This window comes from Saccharomyces kudriavzevii, assembly GCF_947243775.1.
Source record: "Saccharomyces kudriavzevii IFO 1802 strain IFO1802 genome assembly, chromosome: 15".
Taxonomy (NCBI): Eukaryota; Fungi; Ascomycota; class Saccharomycetes; order Saccharomycetales; family Saccharomycetaceae; genus Saccharomyces; species Saccharomyces kudriavzevii.
Window position 1 is genome coordinate 139,330 of NC_079286.1, and position 25,049 is coordinate 164,378.

At 40.2% G+C, this 25,049-nt stretch overlaps 7 protein-coding genes across 7 annotated transcripts; 5 read left to right on the plus strand and 2 right to left on the minus strand.

The window, feature by feature from the left end:
* Positions 1-94: 94 nt before the first annotated feature.
* DUF1 (Duf1p) lies at positions 95-3,427 on the minus strand (the record flags this gene model as incomplete). The annotated part of the gene is made up of 1 exon (XM_056231089.1): positions 95-3,427. The coding sequence occupies one exon, from the start codon at positions 3,425-3,427 to the stop codon at positions 95-97; it is 3,333 nt and encodes a 1,110-aa protein (XP_056084943.1).
* Positions 3,428-3,936: 509 nt separating this feature from the next.
* MHF1 (Mhf1p) lies at positions 3,937-4,212 on the plus strand (the record flags this gene model as incomplete). The annotated part of the gene is made up of 1 exon (XM_056231090.1): positions 3,937-4,212. One exon carries the CDS (start codon positions 3,937-3,939, stop codon positions 4,210-4,212), a length of 276 nt encoding a protein of 91 aa, XP_056084944.1.
* A 112-nt stretch (positions 4,213-4,324) lies between these two features.
* Positions 4,325-5,371, minus strand: ADH1 (alcohol dehydrogenase ADH1; the record flags this gene model as incomplete). Its single annotated transcript, XM_056231091.1, has 1 exon — positions 4,325-5,371. One exon carries the CDS (start codon positions 5,369-5,371, stop codon positions 4,325-4,327), a length of 1,047 nt encoding a protein of 348 aa, XP_056084945.1.
* Positions 5,372-7,118: 1,747 nt separating this feature from the next.
* Positions 7,119-10,124, plus strand: PHM7 (Phm7p; the record flags this gene model as incomplete). Its single annotated transcript, XM_056231093.1, has 1 exon — positions 7,119-10,124. One exon carries the CDS (start codon positions 7,119-7,121, stop codon positions 10,122-10,124), a length of 3,006 nt encoding a protein of 1,001 aa, XP_056084946.1.
* Positions 10,125-10,515: 391 nt separating this feature from the next.
* On the plus strand, positions 10,516-11,754 carry ATG34 (Atg34p; the record flags this gene model as incomplete). Its single annotated transcript, XM_056231094.1, has 1 exon — positions 10,516-11,754. One exon carries the CDS (start codon positions 10,516-10,518, stop codon positions 11,752-11,754), a length of 1,239 nt encoding a protein of 412 aa, XP_056084947.1.
* Positions 11,755-13,459: 1,705 nt separating this feature from the next.
* Positions 13,460-14,725, plus strand: ATG19 (Atg19p; the record flags this gene model as incomplete). The annotated part of the gene is made up of 1 exon (XM_056231095.1): positions 13,460-14,725. One exon carries the CDS (start codon positions 13,460-13,462, stop codon positions 14,723-14,725), a length of 1,266 nt encoding a protein of 421 aa, XP_056084948.1.
* A 998-nt stretch (positions 14,726-15,723) lies between these two features.
* On the plus strand, positions 15,724-24,966 carry IRA2 (Ras GTPase activating protein IRA2; the record flags this gene model as incomplete). The annotated part of the gene is made up of 1 exon (XM_056231096.1): positions 15,724-24,966. One exon carries the CDS (start codon positions 15,724-15,726, stop codon positions 24,964-24,966), a length of 9,243 nt encoding a protein of 3,080 aa, XP_056084949.1.
* Between the last annotated feature and the right edge of the window lie 83 nt (positions 24,967-25,049).

The following is a 25,049-nucleotide window of genomic DNA, read 5'->3' on the forward strand; positions in this document are numbered from 1 at the left end:
ATAGTCATTGGTATTAATATTCTTATTACTGTTATATATATGCTTTAAAAAAACTCCAAATAAAGACTCCAAAATATAAACAAGACAAACACTGTCATTTCCCCCCATTCCCATTGACCTCATGAACTAGAGGTGAACTATGTACTTTTCTTCTGTACTCTAGAAGTATGTCTCCTTGAGATTTCCAGTAAAGAGTTCTAACGGTGTTTAAAGTCATGTCGTTTTCTAGCACCTGGCCTCTGCATAATAAGTCCAACCAAATACTAGGTTCTATTTTGGCTTTCATTTCAGGCGTTTTCGTTTCAAACCTATCAGCAACATATAGCTTGATTTTTTTCACTCTAATCATTCCAGGTGCAACTAATTTGACATTCGCCTCAGAAATTTTGGGTAAATCCGTTGGGTTCAATTCTTGTTCACTTGTTTTCGGACGACCAAACTTCAGCATATTATGGAATTGCTGCTGTGTGGATGGGGAAACAGCTTCATTGACATTACCGAGGCTACTATCGCTGCTATCGTTACCGGAAGATTCTGCGCTATCTGACGCACTAGCTTCCTTCTTCTTGTCGTCATTTTCGCTTCTAGTAACGACGGACCACGGCATGATTAAGAAATTTAACTTCGGTTGCTCTTCTACAGTCTTGATATCCCTAAATAAGGCTTTGGCGAACCAATATGGTAAATTTTCCTCTAATTGTTCGAAAATTTGTCTTCTGTTTAATCGGTTTTTTAAATCACTATCAATAAGATCATATTGCCCTAATTTATCATCATCTACAGCCTGAAGGTCTAACTCTTCATCATCTGGCACTTTAGAGTTTTCTTTCCCGCCGTTGACAATTTCACTGTCAACACGAGACGGTGGTAAAAGGGTCGAAAATAAAACTCTGCCGCCACACGACCCTTCTTTCCAAAGATGAACCAATATTAATGTGACGGATTTGACTTTGATTATTGGACATGAGCTAGCCTTGATTATCTTAGTGACTGGAAGCCTTTTAGTCAGATATTTCAGGGAAGAAGTATTCATATATTGTTGTCTGTACGACTCTTGAATTTGCTCAAGTAAATCAGGCATAAATTCCGGGTTTTTATTTTCGCTGCCCTCTAATGTTAGTGCGGAGTTTGCTCTGGAGCTTTCAGCAGACCTTAATCTGTTACTGGGTAATTCTTGCGACGAGATAGCAGATAGTTTTTGTTCAAGCTTGAAAGGATGGTTCCATAAAACGGATTCAGGGGTTGCATCTTTGGATGATTGAGTTGTATTGTTCGTTTGCAGGACTGCAGATTCATCATTGATAACGTGCGCACTATCTAACAAATTTCCTTTAGACTCCTCTGGGGTGTTTAACCCGGTTGTAGCACGGCCAGAAGTAGACCTAAAAGATTTAAATTTTCTACTTAATAGAGAGCCAGAACTTTGAGTCCTAAAATATGGTTTTTTGGATGCAGCCACTGGTTGAACTAATTCTAAAGAATCATCCATTGTCTTATCAATGGGGAATTGCAACAATGGTTGTTCTTCCAAGGCTATAGTTTCTCTCATTACTGGGGTCGCAGGGGCCGAATTTGGTGGAGTTACACTGCCATTGGTGTTTCCAATGGACAAAGTCGAGCCTAATTTGAAAGTTGATTTTCTTTTCTTGTCTTTATTATTCTTTTTGGATTCAGCGTTGTATCCGGTGTCTAAGGTTAATGAGTTGCTTAAGTCTTTCTTCTTCAAACTAAAAATTTTCTTCCTCAAAAGTTTATCTCTTTGAACTTCATATGATATGAATTCGTTGAAAAGTGAATTTATGACGATTTTACCCAAATTATATCTCTCATCCGAGTTGACTTCGATATTGTTCACAACCTCATAATCATTCAATGCAGATCCATAAATCTCCGTTTTCAGGAATTTTGGATTTATTTTCACAAAAAGCATGCCAACTTTAACTGAAACGGTACACCAATGGGATAAGATTTCCTTTGAAGTGTACTTCATTACGATATCATCAAAGGAACCTTCTGATAAATCGAAAGTGTTTAAAAGCTCACATGACACAATATCCCATCGTTGCATTTGGCCCCTCGTGTTTTCTGTTATTACATGCCTCCTGTTGGTTAAAAGTGAACTTCTTGTTAGCGCAAATCCTCCTTCGTTGACACTGAAATGGTTATCGGTCAAATTGAGTTCATTTAGGTTTGAGTCTGTGCAGAATGAGAATAGCAGCTTTCCATTTGATAAAAGAGCAATATCTAGAATGCCGCCGTATTTTTTTACCTTTGCGTCGGTATTACTTGATGTTTTCTGTTCCTCGTGTTCGTGATGATGATGGTGATGATGCTGACGATCAGGTTTAAATATTCTTGAAAGTTTAGCATTTTCATAACTGGATAAGTTTGCCCTCATCACATTCCCTCGAGAGTCACCAAAATACAGTTGATCTAGGCTTGTTCCTTGGACGCACCATATTGAAGAATCCCAGGACCAAGAACCAATCTTATTAGGCACCTGAATAACACCACTAGTCTTATCGCGCATACAATTCAAATCCCATACATTTATCACACCGTCTGAACTAGTACTTATCAATCTTGAAGAGTCATTAACCGTTCTTACTACTTTGATGTTAGTCTTGTGGGCGTTTTCAATTCTCATAACTTCTTTACGATCCCTACATGAATAGAAAATTAAATCACCATTACAATCTCCGGCAACTAAATCAAAGGAACGTGCTGTTTCATCGTCACCACAATTGTATTTTGGGACGACCGAACTCATAGAATATATAGACCCTGTATCGTTTGATTGAGCATTATCAAAGGTGTGAAGTAGAGTGACCATTTTTTCTGCCCCGTTGCTTAGACACCAAACTTTAATTTTTCTATCTAAACCACCTGTTGCGAAGATGAAGTAATTACGGTCATCAATGGCAAATCTATTGTTGGTATCGTCATAATCAGCATCGGCGCTGCCCTCGCGTTCATCAAGTCCATAACCATGCAACATATCATAATTTATAGGTACTATACACTTGATATAATCGTCGTGATCCCCAATTATTTTCTTTTCCCAGGTAGTCAATTGAGCATTCACGCTAACTAACACTATGGAGAAATCATGGCTTACTGATATGAATGTGTCTCCGCCAGATGGGTCTGTGTTTTTCATATTAACATGTATTAGATCGCTTGCCCAATCGCTATGAACTTGCATTCTTATCGCATCGTTTGAAGAGGCAGTGGTCTTCGACCTAAGGCCATTCGAAAGTTGCGTATTCTTGTGCAGGATGATAGAACCATCCCTTCCTGAAGTCAGAAAATAGTCTTTACCAGGCACATCTGGATATAAGATTTTTGTTATTGGTAAAATGTGCGCATCTGGTGAAGTGCAATAATCTGGGGAAATCAAACCATAGCTCACTGTTAACTGATCCATATTTTCGTTCCTGTTTTTTCAGTTTTCTGGTTTGCTCCTTTTTGAAGTGGAGAGAAAATAGACTTGTTCGAAAATCTCGTATCCTCGTTGGGAATGTTCTTGAGCTAAATGCTGTGTCTGTGCAATTGCAATCCAACTACACTTATACGAGTCAAAAGGAAGGGGCGGAGCGTGCTTACTTTCAGTTGCAAAAAGCGCTATAGTCGTTCTATGATTGGCAACCCGATATCAGGATGGAACACGGCGTTTTGGTGTTGGCGGGTATTTTATAGTGTTATTATAAGTGAAAAGTGAGCCCACTACATTAGGATATTAATGGGTTTTTTCTCAGTATGCTACATGTACTACAGATGAAATTTAGGCGGAGGAGCAGTAAAGGGGCGATCAGAGTTGAAAAAAAAAAAAGAACTGCCGTAAAAAAAAAAAAAAAAAAAAGAAGTGTAAGACCACTGGAAAATATGCATAGACGAGCATCTTTTTGAAATTCCGGTCAGGGGCCAGTAGATGCAATGAATGAGGATGGCGAGAGGGCCCAACTGAAGGCCAGACTGTGGGTCTACGTAGAAGAACGATTACAACAGGTGTTATCTTCCGAAGAAGCAAATTATACACCGAAGTTCATAAACTCGTTGCTGGAGCTAGCATACTTGCAATTGGGAGAGATGGGGAGCGATTTGCAGGCATTTGCAGAACATGCTGGAAGAGATGTGGTCAATGAAAGCGACTTCAGGCTGTACTTGAGGAGACAACCTGAATTACAGGAACAACTCACAGGAAGAAAATAGAGAGGGTTTCAATTATATATATTTTTTTAACCTAAGAGTCACTTTAAAATTTGTGTAAACTAATTTTATAACTTATTTAATAATAAAAAATCATAAATCATAAGAAATTTGCTTATTTAGAAGTGTCAACAACGTATCTACCGACGATTTGACCCTTTTCCATCTTTTCGTAAATTTCTGGCAAGGTAGACAAGCCAACAACCTTGATTGGAGACTTGACCAAACCTCTGGAGAAGAAGTCCAAAGCTTCTCTGGTGTCAGCTCTGTTACCGACGTAAGAACCGACAATGGAGATAGACTTGACGACTTGGTTGAAGACATCGGAACAACACTTGGCGTTAGCTGGCATACCGACCAAAACGGTGGTACCGTTAGCTCTAACGTATCTGGTAGAAGCTTCAATAGCGGCTTCGGAAACGGAGACGTTGATGACACCGTGAGCACCACCGTTGGTGGCCTTTAGAACGGCACCGACAATGTCCTTTTCCTTAGTGAAGTCAACGAAGACTTCACCACCGATGGATCTGAATAATTCTTCCTTACCTTCACCACCGTCAATACCAATGACTCTGTAACCCATAGCCTTGGCGTATTGAACAGCCAAAGAACCTAGACCACCAGCAGCACCGGAGATAGCAACCCAGTGACCGGCCATCAAGTTAGCAGACTTCAAAGCCTTGTAAACAGTGATACCAGCACACAAAACTGGGGCGACTTCAGCCAAGTCGGTACCTGGAGCAACGTGAGCGGCTTGCACAGCGTCAGCGGTGGCGTATTGTTGGAAAGAACCGTCGTGGGTGTAACCAGACAAGTCAGCGTGAGGACAGTTGGATTCGTTACCCAATTCACAGTATTCACAGGCCATACAAGAACCGTTCAACCATTTGATACCGGCAAAGTCACCGATGTTCCAGCCCTTGACGTTTTCACCCATGGCGACAACGACACCGGCACCTTCGTGACCACCGACCAAAGGCAACTTAGTTGGCAATGGCCAGTCACCGTGCCAAGCGTGCAAGTCAGTGTGACAGACACCGGAGTACTTGACGTTGATCAACAATTCGTTGGCCTTTGGCTTTGGAACTGGAATATCTTTGTATTCCAACTTACCGTGGGATTCGTAGAAGATAACACCTTTTTGAGTTTTTGGGATAGACATTGTATATGAGATAGTTGATTGTATGCTTGGTATAGCTTGAAATTTTGGACAAGAAAGAAAATCAAGTGAATATAGAAGTGGGGACAATAACAAGAAAGTACGATGGCAATTGCTGGTGTATTTATACTTGATCGTAAGAGCAAACTTTTTTTTTTTTACTTCAAACTTGAATGACTGAGAGAAGGCCGTATACCGTAGTTTCAGTTGAGAGTAGTGTGAGTGAGTGAGTGAGTGAACAAAGAAAAGAGTTTCGTGTGTTTCGAGAAATGCGTTTCCTCCCCCCCTCCTCATCTGCTCTGGAACAACGACATCTGTTGGTGTTGCCTAATGTCGTTCATTTTTTCTTCCTATAGAATTTCTTGCTAACGCGGGTATGGTGAGGTAACAACAGGGAAAAAACTGAAAAAGAAGTTGCATGCGCCTAATCTTGTTGGAACAGAAGACGGAAAAAAAGGAAACGGGTGGCGAAAGACAGACAAGATGGTGAGATGTTCAGGTCTATATGGGAACGCCAGTACTTTCGAAATTAATTATGTGTAGGTGGGGATAGCCCAACCTAGCTCAGCACAGCTTGTATTAGCGCTGTCCCTATGTGTCTTACTTTCGCCGCCAGCGGCGAAAGTAAGAGGGTAACGAAAAACCCCTTACAGGTATCCCGATGTATGGGTTGGGCAGCCCTGAAAAGGGGAAGCCCATTCTGGACACCCATAAAACGATACAAAATATCCGGCATTATTCCCATCAACCACGGAAATCGGAAAAAGGCGCAGGGGGTAACACCCCCCTTGATTATTTGGGAGTGTAATTAATTTCTGTGCATTGGATGTTTGAAGAATACTTCTCGAATGTGTAATACAATAATCAACCCGCCTGAGCAAACCAACCCACAGTAGTAGTGGATACGCTACCGTTTACCATGGCCTATGTAGCTGTGTATTTATACTGGTCGCGACCCCAGCACGTTCTTGACTCCAAAGTACTCTACCGGTTATGCGTGCCCACCTTCAAGGTCATGGTTGCCCTATTGTACGCACCATCGGCGCCAACTCGCGTCTGACACGTCTTGGCCCCATTCCCTTCTTACATGTTCGTCTGGCAAATACACGTTACTCGCCTGGGCAAAGTTGCATAGAGTGACACCCGTAGTTGTCATGGCCAACCCACAGCCGCCATTCTCAATACACCTCCTCTTCCCGTCCCTTGAACACTGGCAAGTGCAAGAAAAAAAACTCCGTCGAGACAGCCTCACGCTCAGCGTTAACGCCGGGCCGCATGAACGCGGGTCCGTCACGGAGTCAGCATGAGTGGCTCTTCCGCGCCGCAAAGCCAAATACTACATCATTTTGACGTTTCCCCCTCGTTTGATTCTTCCATTCGTCTTCTTACTTTGCCTACATTTCCTCTCCTTGATTTTCCACTTCGTTTACCTCTGCACCGCACCGCCTCTTTGTTTCCCCTTATTGTGCGTAGCCGACCCTCTTTCCCTTTTACACGTTAATCCTCATGGGTACTTTGGTACGTGTAGTGTTCGTGTACGTAGATAGTACGTGTATGTGTGTAAGTCTGCATGTCCCCTCAACGTTAAGGCACTCGTAAAAATTTTCGATATCATTATTCTTTACGTAGTAGGTGTATATATATATATATATATATACCCGGTCTCCCCTCGTCTTGTACTGCTTTGCCCTCTTGTCACAATTAACTAGCAGTAACTGCAACGCATCAATATTTACAGCGCATATATACTATGGCTGACAGCAGTGACACAGGTTCTTCGACTTCGGCGTTCGTTATAACGCTGATTGCCAACGGCCTCGTCGGCATCACATTTGTTTGGCTCTTCTTGCTACTACGGCCCAAGAATAGAAGAGTGTACGAACCACGGTCGCTAAAGGACGTTCAGACCATTCCAGAGGAAGAGAGAACAGACCCAGTGCCCGAGGGCTATTTTGGGTGGGTCGAGTACCTGCTCTCTAAACCGCACTCATTCCTTATCCAGCACACAGGCGTGGACGGGTACTTTCTGATTCGGTACATCGGGATCGTTGGCTCGCTTTCGTTTATGGGCTGTTTGATCATTCTTCCCATCTTGCTCCCTGTAAACGCGACCAGCGGCAACAACCTGAAAGGGTTTGACCTGCTGTCATTTTCAAACGTCTCCAACAAGAACCGGTTTTACGCGCACGTCTTCCTCTCCTGGATCTTCTTCGGCATGTTCACGTACATCATCTACAAGGAGCTGTACTATTACGTCGTGTTTAGACACGCCATGCAGACCACCCCGCTATACGATGGGCTGCTTTCCTCTAGAACGGTCATTATCACTGAATTGCACAAGGACATCGCTCAAGAGGGGGAGATGCAGATGCGTTTCCCCAAGGCCTCTGACGTGGCCTTTGCGCATGACCTGTCGGACTTGCAGGAGCTGTGCAAGGAAAGAGCCAAGAACGCCGCCAAGTACGAGGCCGCCTTGAATAAAGTTCTGAACAAGTGCGTGAAAATGACCAGAAACAAGACCCAGGAGCAGCTCGACAAGCTGTACAACAACGGTACCAAGCCAAAGGAGGACTTGGAGACCTATGTACCCTACAAGAAACGGCCCAAGCATCGTTTGGGGAAATTGCCGCTTTGTCTGGGCGGCAAGAAGGTCAGTACGCTGTCGTACTCCAGTAAGAGGATTGGCGAATTAAACGACGAGATTCACGAAAAACAGGCTGATTGGGCCAGCAACGATAGGCAACCTGCCTGCTTCATCCAGTTCGAGTCCCAGTTGGAGGCGCAAAGATGCTTCCAATCCGTGGAAGCGATACTAGGTACAACCCATTTCGGTAAGTGTTTCATTGGCCACTCCCCAGAAGACATTAACTGGGACACGATGCGTCTCAGTGGAAAGGAAAGACATTCCAGAAGAGCTGTGGCAAATACCATCATGGTCTTGCTCATCATATTCTGGGCTATCCCCGTTACCGTGGTTGGTGCCATTTCCAACATCAACTTCCTCACCGATAAAGTCCCCTTCTTACAGTTCATCAATAATATGCCCGATTTTTTGATGGGCATCATTACCGGCTTGCTCCCCATCATTGCGCTAGCCATCTTGATGTCTTTGGTCCCCCCTTTTATCTTAAAGCTGGGGAAAATGAGCGGTTGCGTTACTGCGCAGGAAACTGATCTGTATTGCCAAGCTTGGTACTATGCATTTTCAGTCGTCGAAATTTTCTTAGTCGTCACCGCCGCTTCTTCCGCATCCTCCACCGTTGACTCGATCATTGACGATCCGAGCTCCGCCATGACGCTGCTGGCAAGCAACTTGCCCAAGGCATCCAATTTCTACATCATGTATTTTCTATTGAAGGGTCTAACAGGCCCCACATGGTCGATTTTGCAGGCGGCTAACCTGGTGCTAAGCAAATTTTTGGGCAGATTTTTGGATTCCACCCCAAGACAAAAATGGAAACGCTACAATACACTCTCCATTCCTCGTATGGGTGTTGTCTACCCCGGTATTGAGGTCCTGGTATGTATTTACATCTGTTACTCGATCATTGCTCCTATACTGTTGTTTTTCAGTACGGTGATGCTGTCTTTAATCTACGTCGTCTACTTGTACAACCTAAACTATGTTTTTGGGTTCTCCTTCGATCTAAAGGGACGTAATTATCCGAGAGCGCTTTTCCAGATTTTTGTGGGGATTTACTTGAGTGAAGTATGTTTGCTCGGGTTGTTTATCATGGCTAAAACCTGGGGCCCTCTGGTGCTGGAAGTGGTTTGGATTGTAGTTACTGCCCTGGCTCACATTTACATGAAAAGGAAATTCATGCCGTTATTAGATGCGGTTCCCCTGAGCGCCATCAGATACGCAAGAGGCGAATCTGGTTATTCTTACCCCACGTCAGACCTTGGTTCCCAAGAAATAAGGGATATCGCGGAGGAAATGAAGGGTAAGTATGAAAGCGACAATACTCACGGGATTTTAACTCCCGTTACCAGGGACGATTTGAAGAAAGCCGATCTAATACCTGACAACAATAATACTCCGGAGAACAATGGGCTAGTTAACCCATTTGAATCTAGCTCTGAACGTACTTCGTCCTACCGATCCAACGGGGACGGTGATTCAATGAAGAAAATGAATGAGCCAGTTATCAAAAAATCAAGCACCCTTTCCTCTTCCGCCAAGAATAGGGATAACAACGCTGCTGGCAACGAATCTACCTTTGTTCCAGAGAATGATAAATTCCGCAAGTTCCATTACAGCGATGTAGAGGCACTAAGAAACAAACGCCCTTATGGCGATGATGATCACGAACAACATGGACCCGAAGGTGCCCTACCAGTTAATGCGGACTCGGGAGTCATCTACAGCAACCCGGCAGCAGTGATGAAAGAACCGCAGGCATTCCCACCGGACGTTTTGGAAACCAACACATGGTCGCAAAGAATTTTACAATTTTTCAGTCCAAGAAAATCGTACCCGTTTGACGAGGTCAGAACGAGGTTCCCATATGTTTTCAACACCAGTATTGAATATGATGAAGAATACTTGAACGCCGCATATACCGATCCTTGTGTCAGAGAAAAAGATCCTATAGTGTGGTGCTGTAAGGACCCATTGGGTGTTTCCAAACAGCAAATTCAAGAAGCGAGGTCCAATGGTTTGGATGTAAGTGATGATTTCACAAGGTATGATGAAAAAGGTAAAGTCATTTTTACTTACAACCCCCCCGATTACGAGCCAGAGGTTAAAAAGTGATGACGCATGAATCGGCTTTTCTTTCTGCTCTTTCCTTCTCCTTTGTTTATTCTTTTTCTTCTAATGCATAAATGATTTTCGTGCCTTCAGATAATTTTGTGTCGTTTTATATTCTTACATAGTTTAATTCTAATAATAATAATAATAATCTTATAATTACTACGAATCTTGGTGTGATAATGGGGTGTGTACCTATAATCGCGTGTACCCCTAAAAACGTAGAAATGAAACAAATGGGAAAAAAGGATAAAGCTGAATAAAAGAGAGCACTAAAATGTAGCAATGGATAGTTGTGAAGAAGGGCCTTGGAGTTAACTTGAAAAAAATCAAAGCTAGTCTTGAAATATATTTTCCGAGTTTGTCATTGTACTCTTTCAACCATTCATCAGATATGAGTATGGATTTGAAGAGAATTTCTGTAGAAACGACATCATTCGACTTTGTCGTTATTGACCAGTTCAAAAAATCCGCCTTTTCAGCGCCAAATACCAAGATGAAAACGATCAAGAGTTGCGTTAACAAATTTATCAATCGATTTAATTTGTATGAGGAGCAACATATATTTTGGCAACCCGTCCAAAAATCGAATGCCAGATTGCTACTAAATGCCAACGATTTTAGCCAATTAGGAACTGTTTTGCATCGTCAGATAACATGCAATATTTTTATTAGTGAAGAAGCATTGAAAAAATATAATTTGACCATATGTGGACCCTACGATGAATTTTTGGATGATTTTGTCCCTCTTGAAAACAACGTTGCGAAGAGTGACAATGTTGTTGTGTCACGGAAGTGTTTAAGCACAATATCTGAACAGCTCTCTATACTTGAAAATTACATAAATAAGACGCAATATCAAGAAGCAGGGCCAGGTAAGACAGAAGAGAAGAAATACGTTGTGTTGCCTGAAGATAAGCCCGAACTTGTGGAGTTTTTCTCCCATCTTAAAACTAGTGAGCAATTGCAAGAGATTTACAATGGTTATAGAGTATACGAGACACTCTTACAGAAATTCGATGGCCAGAAAGAGAAAATGCACTCCTTTTTGCACGAAGGTACCTCAGTCCCAGAGGGCGAAAGTATGGAGCAAATAGCACTATTTGAAGAACCAAAGGAAAAGAAGGAAGCTTTAGCAACGCCAGACGATCGGTCATTACGTGTTGATGTAAATCATGAAGATAATTCACTGCACTTTATATTGTACAACAACGCAGACTTGATAGTTCCAGGGAATTGCACATTTGAATTCTCTAGTTCTGCTTCCAAAGTATACAGTATCAAAATGGGGCCACACGAAATAGGCCCGAAAGGACAAAAAGAACTATGGTATTTTCCATCTTTATCTGCTCCGCTTGTCGATTACACAGTTAAAATCATTAACCAGAATGGAGATGTCATTTTTATCGGTAAATGTACCGAATCAAATGAAGTAACTTTGAAATCCGCGTTATCCTCTTTTTCGACGGGTAGTTTCCATACGTTACAGGACCCAAATAATGTTTTCCGTGCAGACGCACTCTCTTCGTTTGATGAATCAAGTGTTATGAGCTCCCCTTTTCCAAATGAGATAGACGAGATCTATGATTCTGGGTCTACGTTAAATAGACCATTCACGTGGGAAGAAATATAGGTGCTTCTTTATATTCATTTAGGTCTTTTGGCTATTAGTATTTATTTATGTTTAGGTTTGCAGTTTCTGCATTTTGTTTTTTTGAATGACAAAATTCTTATGACAATCTTCTTTCAGCAGCGGCCTTGGAATAATTTCAAATTCCGGAAGGTCTTAGCGAAAGATTACTGGAATTTGCAATCAAGAAAGAGGTTCCCAATTTATAACGTGTTAATAGATAATTGCAAATCTTATTTTATATATGTGTTGCAGATTATGGGCGACGTTGATTGTTTCAGAAGACACGGATTTTTCTACAAGCGCTATATTAGCACAATTGCTAATAGACGCACTTGTAAGCTTCCTTAATGCCTCAAAAACCGCAAATAGTTTCGTAGGCGTTTGCTTTCGTTTTCTTGTTATTGGATAATTTCTACCCCAAAAGCAAAATCTTTTTTTGCAGTTATATCCTTATACGGCCATCCATGAGAAACAGTTCAATGTTGGGGCAACGAGGACGAAGAAAAGCAATAAACAATGTTTTTTATTTGACAATCTCGTGGGTGCTCTTTTCAGGTCATAACGCAGGCAACTCAAGCTTGAACATACTAAAGAGTACTGTTGAATTATGTCTTTTTCTCTCCGGAATACAAGAAAAGATGAGTTTTAATTGAACTATTAAAAATACTACAATTGAGCAGAATATATTCGAGTAATTTCATAAAAGCTGGTAGTAGTGCACTTCCTATCTATTTAATACTGCTCAATTGTCGGTTTATGAGAATAAATTCATAGGATCAGGCCAAAATATAAGTGATGAGGGCTTCTTTACGTTATGCCCTTTCGGTAAAACCCTTGTTCTTATTTCGTGTAGTTCGCTAAACCTACATAACCTAGATTATAATGCCTTGAAAGTGACGGACTGGACCTTTTTGAGTTTCTCACCTGCAAAATGCGTGCAAAATGACAGATCTCGGAATTTTTCATCTGTTTTCCCAATTGTTTCGGACTTGTTTCACGCTCCCTTTGAGTAGTAACTATAGGTTAATCATTGCCAACAGCAACTCAAAAAACTCCATTTTTGTTCGTACTTGTTTCCAATTTGTCACCCCACCCTTTACGGCTCTGAAACGAGTTGCAGACTTTTTTCTGGCTTGCGAGGGAAAACAAATGGGTACGGGTGTACCCGTCGCCCACACATCACGTTGCGAAAGTAGCAGCTAGTAATCATATCTTTTATACAATAAAAACACGTTAGTAGTGGATAAGTTGTTTTAAACCCATAACAGCATAAATGAACACTGCATTCAGGTCTCTGCATACACAGAGTCTTCCATTGTTCGTAGATCGTTGCAGATGCCTGGACTGTCTCTAAATTTTTTTTTTGAAACCAACTTCTTTTCGATTTATAGCCGATATCCGAAATGTAGATTCCTTCTCAATGTCGACGCGTATAGACCGGCTGATCTATTGTAGTGTATCCATGCTGTAAGTAGTACAAAAGAAGTTTCCTTCTTTATCTTATTGTATGACCCGGAAAATGTGCGTGTGATATTTCGTAATACCTTCAAGTGAAGTGGAAAAAAGAAACCCTAAATCCTCATGATATGAACTGATAAGGTATTTCAGACCAAAATAGGCAGAATTGAAGACAATTGAATTCGTAGCTTGCTTTAAGTTACACCTGAAAGAACACTTCTGCGTTGAATAACTCCAAGGCCAAAAAATGAGCGCATCAAGGGGGTACCCCTTAACCGTTTGCGATGAACGTAATAGATTTAATCTGATCATGCCGACCTTAGATGCGGATATCATCCTCTGGTGTATTGGACAGTATTATACTCTGAAAGATGCCACTGGGTGCAAGCACATGTTTTGGCAACCAAATAATAAGTCAAACGTCCAAATATTGCTTAATAGTCAAGATTATGGTCGCTTATTTAAGTATTTGCAATCTGAAAAAAAGTGTACAATTTACATTGGAGAAGAAGCGATCAGAAATTACGGATTAACTATTTCTACATACTTTGGAGACTTCTTGGACAATGTGGTCCTTGAGAAGAAAGAAAACTCATGTAAAAAGGACTCACATGAAGGGCCCACGGGGCCAGAGAGAATTACTTCAGAATCTGCTCCCGATGAGCAGATAAGCTCTCATCTCACGGCAAATGTCTTAGTTCCACGAGAAACCTTGGACAGATTCACAGAACAGCTATTCAAATTGGAAGAATCTCTAAATGACATGGAACTCAAACAAAAGTCCACTGCGCTTGCAGACAAGAAGCTTGACCAAAAAATATGTGGCACAATTGATATACCGGAAGATAACCCCGAATTGGTGAGTTTCTTCACGGAATTGAAAACAGTCAAACAACTTGAGAACGTATTTCAACGTTATCGTGACTATGAGAGCTTACTAGCAAAATGCTGTGCGGAAACGGAAAGGGAAACTACCAAGGACCTCTTGAAAGAAGAAATCGCGGTTTCTAAAAATGCTGAGGTGTCAGAACGCTTAGATGACCGTTCGCTGCAAGTTACAGTGAATTTTAGAGACGGTTCGTTGTATTTTCATTTGTACAACAACACTAATTCCGTACTGGCAGGCAACTGCAAACTAAAATTCACTAATGATAACGATAAGCCGACCACACGAATTATTGAAATGGGTCCTCATGAAATAGGAATTAAGGAACACAAGGAGTTGCGGTACTTTCCCTACACACCTGAACTGATAACTTCTTCCACGATCGCAATAGAGAACGAGTATGAGGAAGTGATATTTGTGGGTAAACATGGTAGATCTCCAAGGGTCAGCCTAAAACCACCTTCAAGATTGTCTGTGGAGAGTTTGCAGGCATCCCAAGATCACTTTTACGACTTTCGAATCGACTCACTCCCAGAACTAGATGACTCCAGTATCATAAGCACGTCTATATCACTTTCTTGTGAGGATGACGACTGCGGGAAGGCGATGACCTGGGAAGAGCTATAGAACAAACGCCACTGGTCTACGGCAGAGCAGAATCTCTTATTTACAAGCGTACATGTAGACATATATTTTTAAAACATATTTCATTTCCTGAGACCTTTTACTCGTATCATTTCCAGGCGATACACGGCTAATAGAAAAAAAGTAGGGACGATCAGGGGCCAGCAGGGACAGATGCCTTCCACCAGATGCTTTGAGAAGCATGATCAAGAAAATCCTAACGTACCCTTGCGAGTGTCACGGACACGATTTTGCATCTTCTACTTGCTTATCACAGGAAAATGAAATTTCCTAAAACGTCCTGGCCCAGCCTGCCTTCTTGTACAAGCGTAAACGATGGCCTTCGGGCATCCTAGTGGAGAAGAATCTGTCACTGATACAATACCCCTCCATCCATTTCTTGGGGCTGAGAACAGACTCTACCCAGCCCATCTTGCACGACAAGAGCATCTAGCCCCAGGTCGTAGCTATGCATGCACCATCGTCTTTTGATTTTAGTGTAATTTCGACCCAAAATAGACCCACAAAAAGGGTTACCCGAACGGAGAAAGGATTCGCGACGCAGAAAGCTCCGTAGCACTCTCGTTTCTTCTAGAACGCTCCCCTGGCAAAAGAAAATTCCCATCACAATAAAGCTCGCACGCCCTCTTGAAAACCCCAAGCTTTCAGATTTCTTGCGAAGAGCTTTATCTGGCCATCATCAACTCTACATATAGTCACACATTTAAGCGTATTCTATTACTCTGCTGTCCCCTCCGTTATCTTTATTGTCTGAAGCTCCTGGGAAATAAAGACCGAAAAACCAAAACCGAAATCAGAAGAAGGCTTATATAGTTTTTCACCCATTGTAACAAGCATCCCGCCAAATTTTAGCATACTAGCATATAGCATTGTCTTCTGTTACTCGTTTTGCTTTTTTCCCCAGTGCTACTGTTTTCCAACGTTACACAATTTTTTGATATCACCCCAACTGTATACATTTTCTTTCTTCAGGGAGAACCATGTCTCAGTCCACCAAGAATAAGAAGAAAGAGCGTGGTACGGATGCCCAATCGTCCCACATGACTCGGACGCTGGTTAAGCATGTTCTTTTCGAAAGAATCCTCCCCATTCTACCGGTACAATCCAATCTGAGAACATACTCAGAAGTGGAGGAGTATTCCTCATTTGTTTCATGTAGATCCGTTCTCATCAATGTCACCGTTTCCCGAGACGCAAACGCTATGGTGGAGGGCTCCTTAGATTTGATAGAATCACTTCTTCAAGGGCATGAAATCATTGCGGATAGCGACAACGGCGACGTTGTAGAGTCGATATTGATCACGCTAAGGCTATTAAGTGATACGCTGGAGTACAATTGGCAAAATCAAGAAAGTCTCCAGTATAGTGACATATCGACCCACGTAGAGCACGAGCAAGAACAGAAATACAGACCGAAACTCAACAATATTTTGCCCGACTATTCTTCCACTCATAACAATGGCAATAAACATTTTTTTCATCAAACAAAACCGCAATCGTTAATACCGGAATTGGCATCGAGGTTAATTGGGAGTTGTTCGAGGCTGAAATTCAACACAAGAACCTTACAAATCTTGCAGAATATGATTAATCATGTGCACGGCAATATTCTGACCACACTAAGCTCCTCTATTCTGCCCCGCCATAAATCCTACCTGGCTAGACATAACTACCCTTCTCATTGTAGAATGATTGATTCCACTCTGGGCCATATTCTCCGATTTGTGGCAGCATCCAATCCATCTGAATACTTTGACTTTATTAGAAAAAGCCTACAGCTGCCCGTTATACAAACGCATGCGCATTCACACTCTCATTCACATTCATTACCATCTTCAGTCTATAACAGCATAGTGCCCCACTTTGATCTGTTCAGTTTCATCTTTTTAACCAAGCATAATTTCAAGAAGTACTTGGAACTCATCAAAAACTTGTCTATGGCATTAAGGAAAACGATATACCATTGTTTACTTTTGCATTTCACCGCTAAGGCAATCATGTTTTGGATAATGGCTAGACCCGTAGAGTATTATGAGCTCTTCAGTCTATTGAGAGATCATAACGATGAACCCTCTAAATCCATAAATATGTTGGTTCATACCCTTTTCGAGGAAATCCACTCTACTTTCAATGTAAACAGTATGATAACTACCAGTCAGAGCAATCATCAGGGTTCCTCTTCTCCTTCAACGTCTTCGTCATCGTCACCACCTAGCTCGTCGTCATCGGATAACAACCAAAATATAATAGCTAAATCTTTGAGTCGCCAACTTTCTCATCATCAATCCTACACTCAACAACAACAACAACCTGAGAGGAAACTTCATTCTTCATGGGCTACAAACTCTCAATCATCCACGTCATTGTCGTCATCAGCCTCTTCTTCTACAACAACAGATTTCTCTAATAACGGACAATCAGGAGAATATGACCCATCCTTACAAGACACTCCAACGATGTCCAACGTCACCATTAGTGCGTCTTCCTTATTATCTCAAACTCCAACACCAACAACACAATTGCAGCAACGGTTGAACGCAGCTGCTTCAGCAGCAGCAGCCGCTGCATCACCATCGAGTTCGACTCCAAGTGCTTACATTGAACAATCACAAAGTCGAGCCTCATATGATGCACCCAAAATCGGTCATACTGGCAGGGATCATGACGAAAATTTCCTATCGGTAACTCGTTTAGATAATGTTTTAGAGCTATACACGCATTTTGATGATACTGAAGTTCTACCGCATACGTCAGTTTTGAAGTTTTTGACCACTTTGACAATGTTCGATATCGATCTATTTAGTGAATTGTATACATCGTCATTCAAGTATATCCCCGATTGTACGACAAACAGGCCAAGAGAAAGAACAAGTTCATTCAATAACCCAGCACATGAAACAGGCTCAGAAAAAACTTCGGGCATTAAACATATTACACAAGGTTTGAGGAAATTGACTTCTTTGCCTACTTCAACAAAGAAAAGTGTAAAATTTATAAAAATGTTGATGAAAAATTTGAATGGAACTCAAGTCGTATCTGATGTTGCTCTTTTAGATACAATGAGGGCTTTACTATCATTTCTAACAATGACCTCTGCAGTCTTTCTGGTGGATAGAAACTTACCTTCGGTGCTTTTTGCCAAGAGACTCATTCCTATATTAGGGACAAATTTAAGCGTTGGTCAAGATTGGAATTCAAAAACGAATCACAATTTAATGATTTGTTTGAAAAGGAATTCTGCCACGTTCATTCAATTACAATTAATATTCTTTTCTTCGGCTATTCAATTCGACCATGAATTATTGCTGGCACGTTTGAGCATTGATACGATGGCCAACAATTTAAACATGCAAAAGCTATGTCTTTATACTGAAGGATTCAGGTTATTCTTCGACATACCAAGTAAAAAAGAATTGCGGAAAGCAATTTCAGTGAAAATTTCCAAATTTTTTAAAACACTTTTTTCCATCATAGCCGATATTCTTTTGCAAGAGTTTCCATATTTTGATGAGCAAATCACCGATATAGTCACCTCTATTCTGGATGGTACAATTATTAATGAGTATGGTACCAAGAAGCATTTCAAAGGAAGCTCACCATCTTTATGTTCGACATCTAGATCGAGGTCAGGATCCACATCTCAAAGTTCGATGACACCTGTCTCTCCCCTGGGATTAGATGCAGATATATGTCCAATGAATACTTTATCCTTGGTTGGTTCGAGCACTTCAAGGAATTCCGACAATGTCAACTCTTTAAACAGTTCTCCAAAGAATTTATCGTCCGACCCATACCTGTCACACCTTGTTGCCCCAAGAGCTCGTCATACACTAGGTGGTCCATCCAGTATTATAAGGAACAAGATTTCTACTACATTAACCTCGCCTCCGGATACGGAAAAATCATCACCTGTACAGCGTCCACAAACTGAAAGCATCAGCGCCACACCTATGGCAATAACAAATTCTACACCCTTATCATCGGCGGCCTTGGGAATGCGATCGCCTCTACAGAAGATTAGAACGAGGCGCTATTCTGATGAAAGCTTGGGTAAATTCATGAAATCAACGAATAACTATATTCAAGAACATTTGGTGCCAAAAGAGTTGGACGAGGCTACTCTTCAAGATTCTAGAAGAATAATGATTAATATTTTCAACATATTCAAGAGACCTAATAGTTATTTTATTATCCCACACAACCTGAATTCCAATTTACAATGGGTGTCGCAAGACTTCAGAAATATTATGAAGCCAATTTTCGTTGCTATTGTAAGTTCGGATATAGCTTTACAAAAGACAGCCCAATCATTCATGGATACGCTGTTATCTAATGTTATTAATTATAGCGAATCAGATGAGAACATCAGTATTGAAGGTTATCACCTCCTTTGCAGTTATACTGTAACATTATTCGCCATGGGTCTTTTCGACTTGAAGATTAAAAATGAAAAGCGTCAAATCCTTTTAGATATAACCATAAAGTTTATGAAAGTGAGGTCACATTTAGCTGGAATCGCTGAGGCTTCACATCATATGGAACACATAAATGATTCAGAAAAACTTACTTTCCCACTGATAATGGGGACCGTTGGTAGAGCTTTATTCGTTTCACTATATTCTAGTCAACAAAAAATCGAAAAAACCTTGAAGATTGCATACACAGAATACCTGTCAGCTATCAATTTCCATGAAAGAAATATTGATGACTCTGATAAGACTTGGGTCCACAATATTGAGTTTGTGGAAGCAATGTGCCATGATAATTACACTACTTCTGGCTCAATTGCATTCCAAAGGAGAACCAGGAATAATATTCTACGATTTGCTACTATTCCCAACGCAATATTACTTGACTCAATGAGAATGATTTACAAAAAGTGGCACACGTACACGCATACTAAAAACTTAGATAAACAAGAATTAAATGACTTCAGAAATTTCGCGGGTATTCTGGCTTCGTTGTCAGGTGTCTTATTCACTAATAAAAAGATATTAGAAGAAGTATACCCTTACCTGCTTGATACCGTCTCGGAATTAAAAAAAAATATAGACTCTTTTATCTCGAAGCAATGCCAATGGCTAAACTATCCTGATTTATTAACGAGAGAAAATTCTAGGGATATTCTAAGTTTAGAGCTACATCCTTTGTCATTCAACTTACTTTTCAGTAATTTGAGGCTAAAGTTGAAAGAATTGGCTTGTTCAGATTTATCGATACCAGAAAATGAAAGCTCCTATGTTTTATTAGAACAAATAATCAAGATGTTACGGACAATATTAAGTCGTGACGATGATAATTTTGTAATGATGCTTTTTTCCACAGAGATAGTTGACCTAATTGACCTATTGACGGATGAAATCAAGAAGATCCCAGCTTACTGTTCCAAATACTTGAAGGCAATTATTCAAGTGACCAAAATGTTTAGTGCTTTGAAGCATTCAGAGGTAAATTTGGGTGTGAAGAATCATTTTCATGTTAAAAACAAATGGCTGCGACAAGTGACTGATTGGTTTCAAGTTAGTATTGGAAGGGAATATGATTTTGAAAACTTGTCAAAGCCACTAAAAGAAATGGATTTGCTGAAAAGAGATATGGACATTTTATATATAGATACGGCGATCGAAGCTTCAACTGCGATTGCATATTTGACGAGGCATACTTTCCTAGAAATCCCACCAGCGGCCTCAGACCCTGAGTTATCCCGTTCCAGATCAGTGATATTTGGATACTACTTCAATATCTTGATGAAGGGCCTTGAAAAAAGTAGTGATCGCGATAAATTTCCAGTATTTTTGAAACACAAAATGAGCGTCCTTAATGATAATGTTATCCTTTCGTTAACAAATCTTTCCAACACTAACGTTGATGCAAGTTTGCAATTCACCTTACCGATGGGCTATTCCGGCAATCGAAACATAAGGAATGCATTTTTGGAAGTATTCATTAATATTGTTACAAACTATCGTACCTACACTGCTAAATCCGATCTTAGGAAGTTGGAAGCAGCTGACAAATGTTTGCAATATACAATTGAACATCCTGGACTATCATCTTACGGGGCAGCAGTTTGTCCCGCTAGTGATATTGACGCTTATGCTGCTGGCTTAATAAATGCATTCGAAACAAGGAATGCCACTCATATTGTAGTGTCACAGCTCATCAAAAATGAGATTGAGAATTCATCTAGACCTACTGATATTCTTAGAAGAAATAGCTGTGCTACGAGGTCCTTATCTATGTTAGCCAGGTCCAAGGGTAGTGAATATTTGATCCGTACTTTGCAACCATTGCTTAAAAAGATTATTGAGAAGAAGGAGTTTTTTGAAATCGAGAAATTGAGATTAGAGGATTCAGGCGCAGAACACCAAGTGGAACTTTTTGTTAAATATATGAATGAACTGCTAGAGGCGATATCAAACTCAATCACTTATTTCCCACCTCCTCTATTTTATATTTGTCAAAATATATACAAGGTTGCGTGTGAAAAGTTTCCACACCATGCTCTCATTGCTGCTGGCTCTTTCGTATTTCTACGTTTTTTTTGTCCTGCTTTGGTTAGCCCTGATTCCGAAAATATTATAGACATCTCCCATCCTAGTGAAAAGCGTACATTTATCAGCTTAGCTAAAGTTATTCAAAATATCGCTAACGGTTCAGAGAATTTTTCCAGATGGCCAGCTTTGTGCGCTCAAAAGGTCTTCCTCAAGGAATGTAGCGACAGAATTTTTAGATTCCTCGCTGAACTTTGCCGAACAGATCGTACGATAGATATCCAAGTTAGAACAGATTCTGCCCCAATAGCCTTTGATTATCAGTTTCTTCATTCCTTTGTTTATCTTTATGGACTTCAAATTAGAAGAAATGTACTTAACGAAGCAAAACATGATGATGGTGACATTGACGGAGAAGATTTTTATAAAACAACATTCTTACTCATCGATGATGTCCTCGGTCAACTAGGTCAACCAAAAATGGAGTTTTCTAACGAAATACCAATATATATCAGGGAACATATGGACGACTACCCGGAACTGTATGAGTTCATGAATAGACACGCATTTAGAAACATTAAAACATCAACAGCGTACAGTCCAAACGTTCACGAGTCTACTTCAAGTGAAGGTATTCCGATCATTACTTTAACAATGTCAAATTTTTCAGACAAACATATGGATATTGATACGATCGTTTATAAGTTTCTGCAGATTTATGCTCGAATCTGGACCACCAAACATTGTCTTATTATTGATTGCACTGAATTTGATGAAGATGGACTTGATATGAAAAAATTCATTTCATTGGTGATGGGATTATTACCGGAAGTTGCACCAATGAATTGTATCGGGTGTTACTATTTTAATGTAAACGAAACGTTCATGGATAACTATGGGAAATGCTTGGACAAAGATAATGTATTTGTTTCTTCAAAAATTCCTCATTATTTCATCAATAGTAATTCTGATGAAGATCTAATGAAATCCGTAGGAATAACAGGGCAAGGTTTGAAAGTTTTGCAAGACATCCGTGTCTCTTTACATGACATCACCCTGTATGACGAAAAAAGGAATAGGTTTACTCCAGTTTCGCTGAAGATAGGTGATATTTATTTTCAGGTCTTACATGAAACCCCTAGACAATACAAAATAAGAGATATGGATACCTTATTTGATGTCAAATTTAATGACGTCCATGAAATCAGCCGAATTTTTGAAGTACATGTTTCTTCGATAACTGGGGTACCTGCCGAGTTTACAGTAACTTTCCAAGATGGAAAAAGGCTGATTTTTAGTAGCCCCAAATATCTCGAGATTGTGAAAATGTTTTATTACGCACAAATTCGGCTAGAAAGTGAATATGAAATGGACAACAATTCGGGCAGCTTTTCCTCAAATTCAAGTGTCAAAGATAAACAGCAAAAAGAAAAAACAAAATTGTTGTGCCACCTACTACTAGTATCACTTATTGGCTTGTTCGATGAAAATAAAAAAATGAAAAATAATTCATATAATCTAATAGCTGCTACCGAGGTATCATTTGGTTTGAACTTTGGCTCGCATTTTCATCGTTCTCCTGAAGTATACGTTCCTGAAGATACCACTACATTCTTAGGTGTAATCGGGAAATCACTTGCGGAATCCAATCCCGAATTGACCACCTATATGTTCATCTATATTCTTGAAGCGTTAAAGAATAACGTGATTCCTCATGTTTACATTCCTCATACAATCTGTGGTTTATCTTATTGGATTCCGAACCTGTATCAGCATGTGTATTTGGCTGACGACGAAGAAGGTCCTGAAAACATATCGCATATTTTTCGCGTGCTCATCAGACTTTCCGTGAGAGAAACTGATTTTAAGGCAGTATACATGCAATATATTTGGCTGCTTCTTTTGGATGACGGCCGCTTGACTGATATTATCGTCGACGAAGTTATCAACCACGCTTTAGAGAGAGATTCCGAAAACCGCGACTGGAAGAAAACAATATCATTATTAACTGTTCTACCAACTACCGAGGTTGCCAATAATATCATTCAGAAAATAATGGCGAAAATTAGATCATTCTTACCGTCTCTAAAATTAGAAGCTATGACCCAAAGTTGGTCCGAACTAACAATACTGGTTAGAATAAGCATCCATGTTTTCTTCGAGACCTCTTTACTGGTACAAATGTACTTGCCCGAGATCTTATTTATTGTATCATTGTTAATTGATGTTGGGCCAAGGGAGCTCAGGTCATCATTACACCAGCTGCTAATGAATGTGTGTCATTCCTTGGCCATTAACTCTGCATTACCACAAGATCACAGAAATAATCTAGACGAGATAAGTGACATATTCGCTCATCAGAAAGTGAAGTTTATGTTTGGATTCAGTGAGGACAAAGGAAGAATTTTACAAATATTCAGCGCATCTTCGTTTGCAAGCAAGTTCAATATTCTGGATTTCTTTATTAACAATATATTATTGCTGATGGAATATTCTTCAACCTATGAGGCAAATGTATGGAAGACAAGATATAAGAAGTATGTTTTGGAATCTGTGTTCACCAGCAACTCTTTCCTTTCAGCACGCTCGATCATGATCGTTGGTATAATGGGTAAATCTTACATAACTGAGCGATTATGCAAGGCTATGCTAGTGGAGACAATGAAAGTTGTTGCCGAGCCGAAGATTACCGACGAACACCTTTTCTTAGCCATTTCTCATATCTTTACTTATTCCAAGATTGTCGAGGGGTTAGATCCAAACCTAGATTTAATGAAGCACTTGTTTTGGCTTTCAACTCTTTTCCTTGACGCGCGTCATCCCATAATTTTTGAAGGTGCTCTCTTATTTGTGTCAAATTGTATGAGGCGTCTATATATGTCCCAGTTTGAAAACGAGAGCGAAATGTCATTAATTAGTACATTGCTGAGGGAGAGAAGGTTTGCTTCTACTTTTCTTAGGAAAATTGACTCTATCAATGGTATCGTTTGGAATGAAGATAATTTTACGCACATGATTGTGTTTATTATCAATAAAGGGTTATCTAACCCTTTCATCAGGAATACGGCCTTTGATTTTTTGAAGATGATGTTCAGAAATTCCTATTTCGAACATCAAATTGATGCAAAATCTGATCATTATTTGTGCTACATGCTCTTACTTTATTTCGTTTTAAGTTCCAATCAATTTGGAGAACTTCTGGGCGATGTTGATTTTGAAGGACAGATGGTCGCAATTGAGAACGAAAATACCATTCCAAAGGTTTTATTAGACTGGGTGAGTTCTGACAAAGACGATGCTAACATTTCACTCTACCAATGTGCAGTGCTGTTCAAGTGTTCAGTTACGGATGAACCAAGTATGTTCAGGTTTGCGTTAATTATTAGACATCTATTAAGAGTGAAACCTATTTGTGCATTGCGCTTTTACATCGTTATTCGTAACGAAATAAGAAGAATTTCGGCATTTGAACAAACCTCGGACTGTGTTCCACTGGCCTTCGATATCTTGAATTTATTGGTAACGCATTCGGAGTCTAATTCATTAGACAAGATTCATGAAGAATCCATTGAATATCTGACGAAAAGAGGATTATTTATTGTAACTTCTCTTAATCTATTCGGAAAGAACTCCGATATGATGCTACCATTAGATATAGAACCTCAAGGCATTTATGAACGTAAAAGAATAATGACAATGATCCTATCAAGGATGTCATGCTCTACCTAAGGTGTATATAAAGTGAGTGAAATGACCTTAATATCTATCTGCATATATGAATTTATACTTTTTGGTGCTTTTTTTTCCCTATT